The following is a 13,123-nucleotide window of genomic DNA, read 5'->3' as shown; positions in this document are numbered from 1 at the left end:
GGGTTGCTCGAGCTGGGACAAAACCGACCAGAGAATGGCAAGCCCCTGGGAAAATGTTTAAGGCAACTCTTGCCTTTTCTGCCGGGCACCCCTCCCCGGCCTCCGTCACCCCTCCCCGCCCTGCGCGCCATCAGGCACTGCACGTCTACAGTCCACAGCTGCGTTATGATGGGGGGAGGGGGGCACAAAAAGGATCTTGTTTTCGAAAGTCTCACTGAGGTTTGGGGGAGGAACTAAAGAAAAGAGGAACCAAGGCCTGTCTTCGCCAGGGATTCGGGTTTTAACCAGTTGGAGGGGCGATAGGTCAGCACATAGTGCTCCCCCAACTCTGGAATCCTGGCCACGGAGCCTGGAGCGATGGCCCTTGCGCCCGCGCTCTCCCAATCCCTCAAGGGGCCACTATAGGAGTCGGCCAGAGTCTCCGCCTCAGACCCGGAGTCTTCTCCTCGGCCAAGCCGCCAACTCGCAAAAAACACTGAAAGCGAAAGGGAGCCAAAGGGGTGGGGGGAATAAACCCAACGCTGGAGTAATCCACCCTGGCATTTTCCTTCCTCGGGGGTGGGCTTTCGCCGAGTCTCCCGGTTACCAGCGGTGTAAGTTTCCTTCGGCCCTACTCCCGCCGCTGCCCAGTCAAAAACTGCGACGGGAAGGCAAACTCCCATGCCGGAGATGCGTGTTCGCTTTGCCCGCATCAATCTGGACCCAGCCAATACCCACCACGGGCACTAGCTCCGGGCAGTTTGCGTCCTGCCAAACTTTCCCGTGCCCATTTATTAGCCAGGAACCGAATGGCTGCCGAGGAGCCTACCCTAGAGAAAGATCGGCCGGGGGACGCCAGGGCTCGAAGTCTGGCATCCGAAAGGAGCAGGGGCGAGGGGGGACCGGGACGTAGCCTTTGGGTAACTTGCAATAGAGACCGCTTGAGGTGGGGAGGCGCGGAGATTATTTGTGTCGTTCCACGTTCAAAAATCCCTCCCCCTCTCCTTCCCATTTATCCTCCCTTCCGAAGGAAAGGAAGAAATATCAGCATCTGGCCCGAAAGTGGGGTGGAAAGAGTGAGGGAGAAAGAGGAGAGGAAGGGAGGCAGAGAAAGGGAGGGAGGGAGAGAAAGGGCGCGTTCACGAACACTACAAAAGTTACAAATATGGCTCCCCCGTCTCTCGCCTCATCACTGCAAAGAAATGAAGACGCACTTTAAACTCGAGCCATTCCCAACTCCACTGCAACCCACTCCCCACGCGCTCTCCTCGGGGGCCTTGGCCCACATTTACCAGAAACTAAACCGGACTCGTGAAGACCAAAACTTATTGTGTGTGCGCGAGCGAGAGAGAAAGGGAGGGGGAAGGCGCGGGAGGGGGAGGTGGTGGAAGGGGTATTCACTTATAAAATATAAAGCCCCCTTTTTGTTGTTGTTGTTAAATCCAGGAGGCAGCCCCTCTCCTCCTCCTCCTCCCTCGTTAATCTTTTTCCCCAGACGGAGTCATGGGAGCAGCGAGCTCAGAGAGTCATTTTGCCTCATTCTCTTCGACCCAAACGCGTGCGCCCGCTGGCCCCCGATGGGTGCACACTCGCACGCACACTCTCGCACCCACACTCGCACACGCGGGAGCACACGCACAGGTAGTCACACACCAAGGGCAGCGACGGCGGCGGCAGCCGGAACATGCTCCGATGGCATTGCAAACCCCCAACCTTGCAATTCATTTGCAGTCCGACCACCAAACCCACATCTCCCCGGCTCCCCACCTCAAAAAAAGTGCCTCACCCCCCAACGCACACATACACACACACACAAAGTAGGAGAATGGACCGACAGAGATATTTTTGGCAAATGCTCACATCAGAGGGCGTCCTGTTCCGCAGCTCTAAATGAATCCGTTTGTCCATGTCCATCTCTCGCGCTCTCTCTCTGCAGAGGCTCCCGCGCCGGCGGAATTCAATCAATAAACCCCGAACCCACGGCCGCGCGTTTTAGGACTTTGAAGGCTCAACCAGCTCCGCTTGGTTCTCGAGCCCCCAGCACCCGCGGCGCATACAAACCTGATCACAGCGGAGGCGGAATCTGCTGCCGCGCGGATGAGCGGCAGCAGCTTCAGCCAATCGCCGCCGAAATTCTCCGGGCAACAGCCAGTGGCAGCAGCGGCGGAGGGGGAAGGGACCAATGGGCGGGCTGCGCAGCCGGCCAGGGAGGCTCTGCCATTTGGTTGTGCTGCCGGAGACGGACCCCTTTAGATTTCGGGACGGCTGAGGAGCGCGGCCGTTGCTCCGTGGCTGAGCGGGGGGGGGGGTGGGAGAAATGGCGGGGGAAGGGAAGGTGAGAGAGTTCCTGCCTAGAGAGCGGAACCGCCCGGCCTCGCCAGCCCGCTGCTGCCTCAGCGTTTGGCCGGGGGCGGGGCCGAAGGGGTCGGGTCGGGTCGGGGTCCTTGCGGCGCCGAGGGTTTCGCGGGGCCGCCCTGGGCCTGCGCGCGTCGCGCCACTGGGTTGCGAAAGGAAGCGTGCGGTGCGAGTTCTGGGAGCCGCGGGCTGCCTGGCGAACGGGAGGATAAAAGGCCTGGGAAGAGGGGAAGGGATCTAGGGTGCAGTGAGAGGGAGGGGCAGGTCATTTTTGGGTCCGGCGGGCGGAGCTGGTCGAGCTTGGCTGCTGCCCCCCACCGGCTGTGACTCGCAACCCGCGCGCCCCTTGGCCTCCTGCCTCGTCCTAGTCCAGCCGCGGCCATCGCCTACCCTCGAATAAACAAGTAAATAGAAGCAAGTTACGTTCCTCGCGGTCTCGACCTCTCCACAGAGGGGCATTTCAAATTGCTGTCATGTAAGGTCAGCTTGGAAGGATTGATCACCAAGAGGCACTTAGGATCTTGTCTGGTCAATAAATGAATGAAGACCATGGATAAGAATTGTTGCTGAATGTATAGAATATTAAAAAGTGGCAAAAGAAGGTGCAAAGAACTCCTGGTTTTCTGGACCAATTTATGGGCTTTATAGACCGAGTGAAAGGAAAACTGCCCACACTTTTAGTCTAATTGTCCACCTGAGTCATGGTTCGATATGGGTTGCCAGAGAGGCTCTATTTAGAGCACTTCCTCAGGTTTTTTTCGGTTTGCTTGTTTTGAGTTTTTCCGAATCACATTAGTTGTAAGAGACCGTAAAGGCTTAATTCCTGTTATCAACTTCTGTGGGTAGGCTTAGGATCTTGCCCTGTACTAAGTTGGCAGTTTATGGCTGTTAATGAATCTAGGGAATCAAGGACAGGTACATCTTTACCCTTCCACGCAACTGTTTTTCAATGCTTTTATTTCTACACATTTACCCTCTTTGCCCATACACTCTAAGGTAGTTTTTTTCTGTTTGGATACATGTGTTTTTTCAGGAACGTGGGTTCAAGGGAGAGAGAAACCAATATGTATGTTGAAAATTTGAAATGTTATGTAACACGAATACAGTTTTATTCTTGGGCATATATAAATATAAAGTTGAAGAAAAATAGTGATAAAATGTACATTCAGAGTGCTTACACTGGGGAAGAAACTTGTACTAACTTGAATATTGTAACTGGATGGATTACTAAAGTAAAACCTGCGACCAAAATTAAGCATTTTACTCAGTAAATTCAGATAGAATAAGTGGAATTTGAAAAGTAATAATGTTTATTCTTTGAGTAGCTTGGAAATGGGTAATAAAAATGGAAAGTCATTTTATATGGGTATAAATAGTATATAGTTTGACTTAGTTGACATATGTCTTTCTCAATTTTATTAATCTTATTGAAGTCAATTTGTGTAGTTGGAATTTATTTTTTAAGTGGTACTGGCTTTGTTATAAAATGTACTGGGACCCCTAATTAACTCTGTTTGCCAGAGTCAGTTCTGGGTGTGGTAATTAAGGTTGTTTCAAAACAGCTCTTCATCATAAGCACAGTAAGTCAATATGATGTGTGAAATCTTTGTAACATCGGAACCTTGATGTTTATGTTCAAATGGCTTACAATTTAAATATTTAACCCCAATTAAGTCACACACCTAAAGGTGTGTGATACTGGACAGTGCCTTTCCAGAGGAGTGATCCTTTAAAAGCTAATTAATCAAATGCAGGGATCTTCCTCATCCAGCTCTGCTAAACAGAAGCAAATAGTTCCCTTTATCATACAAAGACTGAAGATGACATGGAAGTTCAAAACCTCATTACAAGTGAGTGGACAGATACAAATTAGGATTGAAAAAATTATGGCTTGATCAATAAGTCAAAATATTCAATTTAAGTTATTTTTCGAAGTACCTTACGTTTACATATTTTTATAACAGCTTTTGGTATTAGAAAATTGAAAGAAGGCTTCACCAGATGTCAATCATTACAGATGAAATGTCCAAAAAGTGTATATAACCAGCTGAATACTTAACATTCCATGTTTTCAGCATACGTGGAAAGAAAAGATTTCCTCTCCTTTTTACAAATAGATTTATTTGTAGTTTATTTAAAGGAAATTTTAATGATTTTTTTATTATCAAAAGGAAATAGAAATATAGCTCAGGTAACACTCATTTGCCCATAGTACTTGACCAAACATCAAACAAACAAACCAAAAAACCCTCTTATATTCTTGATATAACAGAATTTCTTCTTAAATTGCATTTCATTGCATGTTATAGTAAATCAGTGCTCTGGATGGCTCTGCATATCAGACATCAGAAAATCTAGTAAGAAAAAAAGCCCTCTATCAGGAACACTGGCAAATTTTGATGGAGAGTGGGAAGGATGAGTTCCTAACTTTTGAGTAATGATTCTACAATGGGAGTTAGGTTATGAAAGATGGAGTCTGTAACATCTGGAACTTGATTTGATTCAACTGAGAAGAATAAATGAGTTTCAATTCAAAGTTTTGAGCCCCTAAGGAGGAAGACTTCAAGTACGAGAAGATATTTTTTCTGCCTTGCAGAGTATTTTCCATCAAGAACCATCCCAAATACATGAGCAGCCTATCTTGTTCTCTAGGAGTTATAAGCAATCCAAGTCCTTAACTTCTTTATATGTGTTGGAAAGTACTGTTCTGTAAATAACTCACATTGATCTGCTGTTTTAACTCATTTGCCCTTTTATGTCTCTAATAATGTAGACCCTGTAGTGTGGCATCCTTTTTATGAGTGAGCTAATGTAGTCACAGTTCAACTTTTTGTTTTTCAGTTTGAGTCATAGACAGTGGAACCTGGCCATATTTTTTCACCTATATCATGGTTTTGCCTGCACCCCAAAAGGCAATGATATGGAAAGACTTCAGCTTAATTATGTTCTCTTTGTTCTTCTATATAAATAGGTTTTAGAAATGTAGATTATTCTTTTGAAATCCATGGTAACAAATGTGAGACTACAAGTGCATTTTGATTTAAATAGCAAAGGAATGTTGAGGCCCAGGATCTGAAAAGTTACTTATCTTTTGCTTAATAAAGCATTAGTTTGTTTTATTTTAAAATTATTGAATAGTTACCTTATCAGTGGGCAGGTCATTGCTAAAAAGCACTGTTAAGTAAAAATAGTCATATATGTATATATAATTTTCAAAATTGATAGTAAAAATCTTAAAAGCAGTTTAAAGATGATTTATTATGAGAAGAAAAACTATCACCAGTACACTTGTTTGAAATCACTAGAAATTCTGTGAATTTTTTTAAAGATCTTATTCATTTTTAGAGAGAGATCAGAGAGAGAGAGAAGGAGGGAGGAGCAGGAAGCATCAACTCCCTTATGTGCCTTGACCAGGCAAGCCCAGGTTATTGAACGGCGACCTCAGCATTCCAGGTCGATGTTGTATCCACTGCGCCACCACAGGTCAGGCTGTGAATTTCTTAAATATAGTTACTAAAGAAAATTTAGGGGTAGCAATAAGAGGAAAGTTTGTTTACCATTCACCAGGAAGAAAACCAGAGCCATAAGCTCTTATTTTTTAATATTAAAGTATGGCTATAAAGGAAAACAGTAGATGCTTTAAAGGCAATAGTGGAATGAGGAGTGTGAACAAGATGGTAACTAAAGGCAATCTAAGTTGATAAAATAGAAATGCAATTAATTTAGAATCTGCTAATTTGTTTCAATCCATCTGGGGTTGAAGTAAACCTCTATGAAGAAAAGGATACTAACATCTATTAAGATATGAGATACAGAACAGACTTTCTAAGAACTTTTAATATGTTTAATATTTGCAAAGTGTTTATAATTTTAAGCATACATGGTAAAATTGTGCTTTGAAATTATATACTTTGAAATAGCAGTTATTTGTAGCTAGCAGCACTTGTGTATTTTTAAATATATACTACAGTTCTTGAGTGATGTCTCAGGTGCCTCCATTTACTAGAGATCAATCTAATGCATTCTGTGAAATTAGTAATTTTTAAATATATAATATTTCTAGTTGAAATAGTAGATCTCAGGACAGTATACCTATACCCTAAACTTTCTCTGGAAATTCTGAATCCTAGCAACTTGATTATAAAAATTATATGTTCAGGCCAAGTGAATTAGCCATGTTAGGTGTTTGAGGACTAACAACTAAAACTGTTAAAAATAACTAAAAAGATATTTCTATAGAAAGTATAGCTGATTTGGGGTATGTTTGTGCTAGTTGGAATTTTTGGTTGCAAGCAGCAGAAACTTTTCCTGACCAATGTAAGAAGAACACAATTTCTTACAAGGCTCTCACAGAACCAAAGAACATGGTTCAGAAAAAGAGCAGGAAGCAGGAAAAGCTGAGCTGCCTGGGGAAGCCAAGATGGTGCTCCAGGTATAGTGTGTGGAGGACCTCACACCTTGGAAGTCATCACCGAGCCATGGACTCTGCATCCCTCCACTGCTGCAAATGATGTCCCAGGAGATTCCATTTTTGTATCCTCCAAGTTCAAAAAACTTAACAGGAACATTTGCAAATTCCCCAGTTATCAGGTGAAAAGACTGTCACAGCCTCCCTTAGCTTCTGTGGTGGGATGTGTGACCCTGCCTCCCATTTACTTTAGGATTCTGCCCTCTTCCCCAAAAAATGTTTTCTGATGCTTGATGGCCAAAAGCAAAGTCCATGAAAGGATTCTGAATATACAATACTGTGAAGATTTTCTAATGATCCAAATTACCCCTCTTAGCTCCTTTCCGGCTCCCAACTACGTACCAGGAAGAGACTTGATATGGTCTGAATGTTTTTATTTTTCATCCCTTGATATGGTCTGAATGTTTTTATTTCCCATCCCTATCTATATGCTGACATCCTAATTCCCAACGTAATGGTATTAAGAATGGGACCTCCTCCTAACAGGAGGCGACTAGATTGTGAGCCCTTAATACGAGGTCCCGCAGAGCTCACTAGCCGTTCCGTCATGTAAGAATGCAGCTAGAACAGAAGTCTGCAACCTGAAAGAGGGTCTTCACCTGACCATGCTAGCACCTTACTGTGGACTTGCAGCCTTTAGAACTGTGAGAAATAATTTTTAAATTTATAAACCACACAACCTGTGCTTTGTTGTTATTGTAGTTAAAATAGACTAAGACAAAATCGCATCACCTATTTAGGATCAACCTAAAACAGCAAATATCTGAAATACTTAATTTTAATGCTTCCCTTTTCAAATCCTAACCCAGAAGAAACAATATATTATTGCTGATGTCAATGGCATACTTAGCAGAGATTTTGAGAAGGATCCCCAGTAGAGACTTGAGTTTTAAATGATAAGGAATTTAGTCCTGAAGGGATACACTAAAGACAGAATAATCTACATGTTATACTTCATGAATAAATGCAGAGATCTCTAGATATCAAATGATACCTAGAGATCTTGAGTAGTGATGTATTACTGCTGATGGGTTTCTATCTGCCACTGTGAGCACATATCAGGCTCAAGAACTAAACTGAAGGGCATGAGATTTGTAGTAATTTATTGGAAGTAGGCCAGAGGTCACAGGCTAAGTAAGGGTTCTTAGAAGGTTGCAGTCACTTCAAGGAGAAATTTGAAAACAAATGCTGATAGTGAAGGAAATACAGAAAGCACAAACACATCAAAAAGACCCATATTCCTGGAAACAAAGGGAAAGGTCATAAAGGCTCTGCTTATAGAGACTATGTTAATCCTGGGATATTGTCCTCTTTTTTCTTGCCCTACCCCCATCATTTCAGTCACTTAGCTTAGATTGCTTTTTACCTAGAAAAAGCAGATGATACCCTTACAAGGACTCTGAGCAATGTTATAGGAATTCAACTTTTCTTGCTTAATTTTTACAGCTATTAAAGCATGGTTTAAAACAGGGGTCCCCAAACTTTTTACACAGGGGGCCAGTTCACTGTCCCTCAGACCGTTGGAGGGCCGGACTATAAAAAAAACTATGAACAAATCCCTATGCACACTGCACATATCTTATTTTAAAGTAAAAAAACAAAACAGGAACAAATACAATACTTAAAATAAAGAACAAGTAAATTTAAATCAACAAACTGACCAATATTTCAATGGGAACTATGCTCCTCTCACTGACCACCAATGAAAGAGGTGCCCCTTCCGGAAGTGCAGCGGGGGCCGGATAAATGGCCTCAGGGGCCGCATGCGGCCCGCGGGCCCTAGTTTGGGGACCCCTGTTTAAAAGTTACATGAATAGTAGTGCCTTATATAACTTATCCCCAGAGATGCAGTGCTAAAGATTCTGCTCTTTGAAACATAAAATACCCTTCATTTCATTACCAAGTGTTTTATTTATTAGAATTCAACTTTTTCTTTTAGATGGTTTAATGTAAATCATGGCCGGTGACTAATTACTAGACAAAATCTATCTCCTCTTCTTCCTGGGCATAAAGCTTGACTGCTTCTCAGCTGCCTGTGTAGTCAGATTAGGCAGTAGGACTAAGTACAACCTGACAGTGGAGTGGGAATGAAAGTGGTGTTTGTCATTGAGGCCTGAAATCTGCAGCACATGCTGACTGAGGTGGAAGTGACAGAGTGACTTTGGAAGCTATATGTTGTTCATGAGGTTGGAACCTCCCTCAGCTGGGTCTCTACAGAGAGCTGTGTACCAGCCTATTCACTTACTCATCCAGAGATAAACTGACCAAGGTAGAAACTTGCATGGTGCTGTGCCATTATGCATTTGAGATTTACTGCAGCCTATGCTAACTAACACTAATAAAGATTTCTTAAATCAGTCTTCGCTTTCTCTTCATTTATGGTTTTTTAGATCAATTATAACTTTCAAATGTTATATTTGCAATATATCTTTGAATTACAAGTTTTCAGAAGCACCATAAAACAGATAAAAAGAGTTGTGTTACATAACAAGAACTTAATGAAGAAAAGATAACTGTGAGAAAGTCTATGTAAGTGGCATGGAAATATATCTCTTTTCCCCAAATTTAGTGCTTGGCTCATAGTAGGTTTAAAATAAGTGTCTGTTGTTTCATCAATAAATGAGCCTCCCTCCCAAGCTCCAGACTGACATTTCAATTGTCCATGAGACATTTCCTACAGGAACATCCACAGGACATTTCCAAAACTAAAGTAATCTTCCCTGTCAGCCTCTGCCTACTTTGCCTCAACCAAAATACCATTGTGCGCCTCACTCTCCTGTTTTTATCAGTGGTACCCTTGGAATTGCTCTGTGTTGACTCACATAGCCAAATGGTTGCCTCATCTTCTAAGTTTTATTTCACAAGTGTTTCCCCTTTCAGCCCTCTTTCTCCACTATATCTGAGTGCTCACCCCAGCTCCAACTTCCTGCACCTCCAAATTGACTCCATGTGTTTCTGGTTTTCTCACCAATAACATTAAAAAAAAAAGTGTTTTAAGGAACAACATAGGATCAGCAACTTTTAATTTTGCATAAAAACATTTTTTAAAGAACTGATACATAAACAAAGTTAAAGTTTAATACATACAATACAACATTTTCATGTATCTACCATTGGACACATTGTTTCCACGTCTTGACTATTGTTAATATTGTCAGTGAACATGGGAATTTATCATTTATTTTCCTATAGACTTTTTTAAAAACAGTAATGTAGAGAGGACTGAACTTTGGAATATATGAGAGCCCTTTACATTAAATGAATTGAATTTTATGCAAACTCATTACATTATTCAAGATTTCCTAATCAGGTAGTTGGAAACTTCTGTGGACTGGCATAGGCCCTGAACTCCTGGTATCATCTCATGGCCTAATGAATGTTTCTAAGCCCCAGTCACATTGTTTCGCCCATCAACAACAGCTCCTCCAGTTGGCCTAACCCCCAACTGGAACCATGCATTTAAATTCCCAATAAAGAGGCCACACATTACCTTCCTATTGTTATTTTTAATCTCCAGGCAAATTGGACCTTCTGCTATTACCTTTTTTCTATCTTTGACTATGTAATTCTCAAAGTTTATACATCCTTTCTTTTTCCCTACCTGTCAAAATCCTACCCTACATTTGAGACCAAATTTGATACCACTGCCTTCATGAAACTTTTTTATCACCAAAACAAAGATCCTTTCTTTTTTGAACTTTCATGACACTATAAAGGGTAGCAATAGGGCCAGATCCATGTACTATGTTTATTGACCCCTCCCACAATAAGTCCTTGAAAAATTGTGTTTGACATATTTTTGGTACCCCCTGCACTATTTGAACATTAAATATTCAATATATATTTAATGACTAAATAAATGCTTTGAACCTAGTGGGAACCCTACTTTAAAAGTCCCTTTGAAATATTCAAATTACTATAATCTTTAATGTCAAGTAAATAGCAATAGGATATTAGGGAAATAAGGAATGCTCAGTAATGTCTTTGTTCTTTCCTACATAAGGGAAATAAATTCTTATTTCTATGACCATAACACAGAAGCTTTTCTACTATAAACAGTTTATTTTAGACTCCTATCCAAAGGTTGAATTGTTTTAAAAGGCAATTTATAACAGGTAGGAATTACAGAGCTCCCTAACTCTACTTTTGTGTCTATACCAATTTTAGTGAAGGTACACAATACTTATTCCTTTGGGTATTCATCAAAAAGAGCAAGAAGGAATAAGATGACAAAACTCAGAGACTCAAAACCATAAAACTTCTAGAAGAAAAGATACAGGGTAAACTCCTTGACTCTGGTCTTGGCCATGATTTTTTTGATTTGACATCCAAAACAAAGGCAACAAAAATAAAAAATCAAGTTGGACTACATCACACTAAAAAGTTGCACAGCAATGGAAACCATCAACAATATGAAAAGTCAACCTATAGAATGGGAGAAAATATTTGTAAATCATGTATCTGATAAGGGGCTAACAGTCAAAATATGTAAAGAACTCATATGATTTAATAGGAAAAAGACAATTCAACTTAAAAATGGGCAGAGGAAATAGACATTTTTTCAAAGAAAAATGACTAACAGGTAATGAAAAAGTGCTCAACATCACTAATAATCAGGGAATTACAAATCAAAACCACAATGAGGTATCACCTCACACCTGTTGGAATGGTTATTATCAAAAAGCAAAAAGTGCTGGCAAGGATGTGAAGAAAAAGAACACTTGTGCACAGTTGGTGGGAATGTAAATTGGTACAGTGCTCTGGAAAACAGTATGGTGGTTCTTCAAAAAAAATTAAAAGTAGAACTAACATGATCCAGAAACTCCACTTTGGGGCTTATAGCTGAAGGAAATGAAATCACTATATTGGAAAGATACCTGCACACCCATGTTCATTGAAGCCTTATTTACAATACTGAAGAGATGAAAATAACCTACGTGTCTACTGACAGATAAATAGATAAGGAAAATATGAGATATTTATATCTATATCTCATCCATAAAAAAAAGAAAATACTGCTGATTGCAACAACATGGCTGGACCTTGATGGCATTATGCTAAGTAAAATAAGTCAGACAAATACAAATACTGTATGATCTCACGTGTGGAATCTAAAAAAACTAAAGTCATAAATATAGAGAGCAGATTGGTGATTGCCAAAGGCAGGGAGCAGGGAGTGAGCTAATTGGGTGAAGGTGGTCAAAAGGTAAAAACATCCAATTATGAGCTATGTAAGCTCTGGGGATATAATGTACAGCATGGTGACTAAAGATAGTGTACTGTATATATAAAAGTTTCTAAGGGTAATTTCTCATCACAAGAAGAAAGAAATTGTAATTTTGTGAGGTAATGGATGTTAACTAAAGTTATCATGGTAATCATTTTGCAATATATATAAACTGAAATCGTCATATTGTACACACAAACTAATACAGTTACATGTCAATTATATCTCAATAAAATTAGAAAATAATTGAATGAATGAGATGACAAAGCTCATCTATTTCACTCTTATTTTACCATTGAAGGAAATCTAGCACTTGTCCTTCATTTTCTGTCTTTGACCTAATAAATCTAACTTTTGTCTGTAATGGTCTATGAAATATGAAAATGTAAATATGTAAATATTTTATTTTTACTCCAATTATATAAATAGAAAATTTAACAAAGATTAGGGTGAGTATATTTTATTAAGCTATTAACTTTTACAAAAGCATAAAAATAAAAGGCAGAACCCTATAAAAATACAGAAATTTCAATTTGGGATTTGAATTTGAGTGGGAGTATGTGGTAAGCTTGTTATGTTTAGCCTGGCACTACAGCTTGAGATGAGAAAGACATAATTGTTCCTTTTAAAATATGAATCTCTTGACTTTCAGCTCTATTTATTATTGAATGCCTAACATTGGGATCACCTTCCTGCTGTAAACAGAAATAAAAGCTAAACAAATTGTGTTAAAAAAAAACAATTGCAAGCACTGGACAGCAACCAAGACAGGATTATTACCCTTCAGAAAAAGGTAAGCACATGAGGAAAGCCTCACATTCATCCTAGCACAGGGATATGGAGGCCAAGCAGAGAACAGCCATGTCTATGGACGGAGGAAACAGAGATCAGAGTTCAAGTCCGCTAACATAGCTGGGTTTAGAAGCCAAGTTCCCTTAAAGGAAGGAGTTGCAGAGAATGAGCCCTTCAAAATTGCATTAAAATTCCCCTCTTGTACTTGTTCCCCTGTTAAGATATGTATGAGCAGAGCAAGACTCCAGTAGACCTAGCAGAGAACAGTCTGGGAGGTTGAGAACTGAACAGAGATTTCAGAG

The 13,123-nt window shown here is 40.8% G+C and overlaps 1 protein-coding gene across 3 annotated transcripts in view; it reads right to left on the bottom strand.

Moving 5' to 3' along the window:
- ANP32A (acidic nuclear phosphoprotein 32 family member A) overlaps nucleotides 1–13,123 on the bottom strand; it is an 81,164-nt gene that overhangs the window by 36,246 nt on the left and 31,795 nt on the right. The window contains exon 1 of one of the 3 annotated variants that reach the window (XM_066272547.1): nucleotides 1,840–2,066. The exons of 1 other annotated variant lie outside the window; for it this stretch is intronic. In XM_066272547.1, coding sequence (XP_066128644.1) covers nucleotides 1,840–1,893 — 54 coding nt within the window. In that variant the 5' untranslated portion in view covers nucleotides 1,894–2,066. Of the gene's footprint in view, nucleotides 1–808; nucleotides 1,334–1,839; nucleotides 2,067–13,123 lie in introns of those variants that run through there. One more of the 3 variants, XM_066272545.1, reaches the window with a different exon arrangement.

Source organism: Saccopteryx bilineata, chromosome 4, assembly GCF_036850765.1.
Source record: "Saccopteryx bilineata isolate mSacBil1 chromosome 4, mSacBil1_pri_phased_curated, whole genome shotgun sequence".
In the NCBI taxonomy this organism is placed as follows: Eukaryota; Metazoa; Chordata; class Mammalia; order Chiroptera; family Emballonuridae; genus Saccopteryx; species Saccopteryx bilineata.
This window is presented reverse-complemented; position numbering and strand designations above follow the sequence as displayed.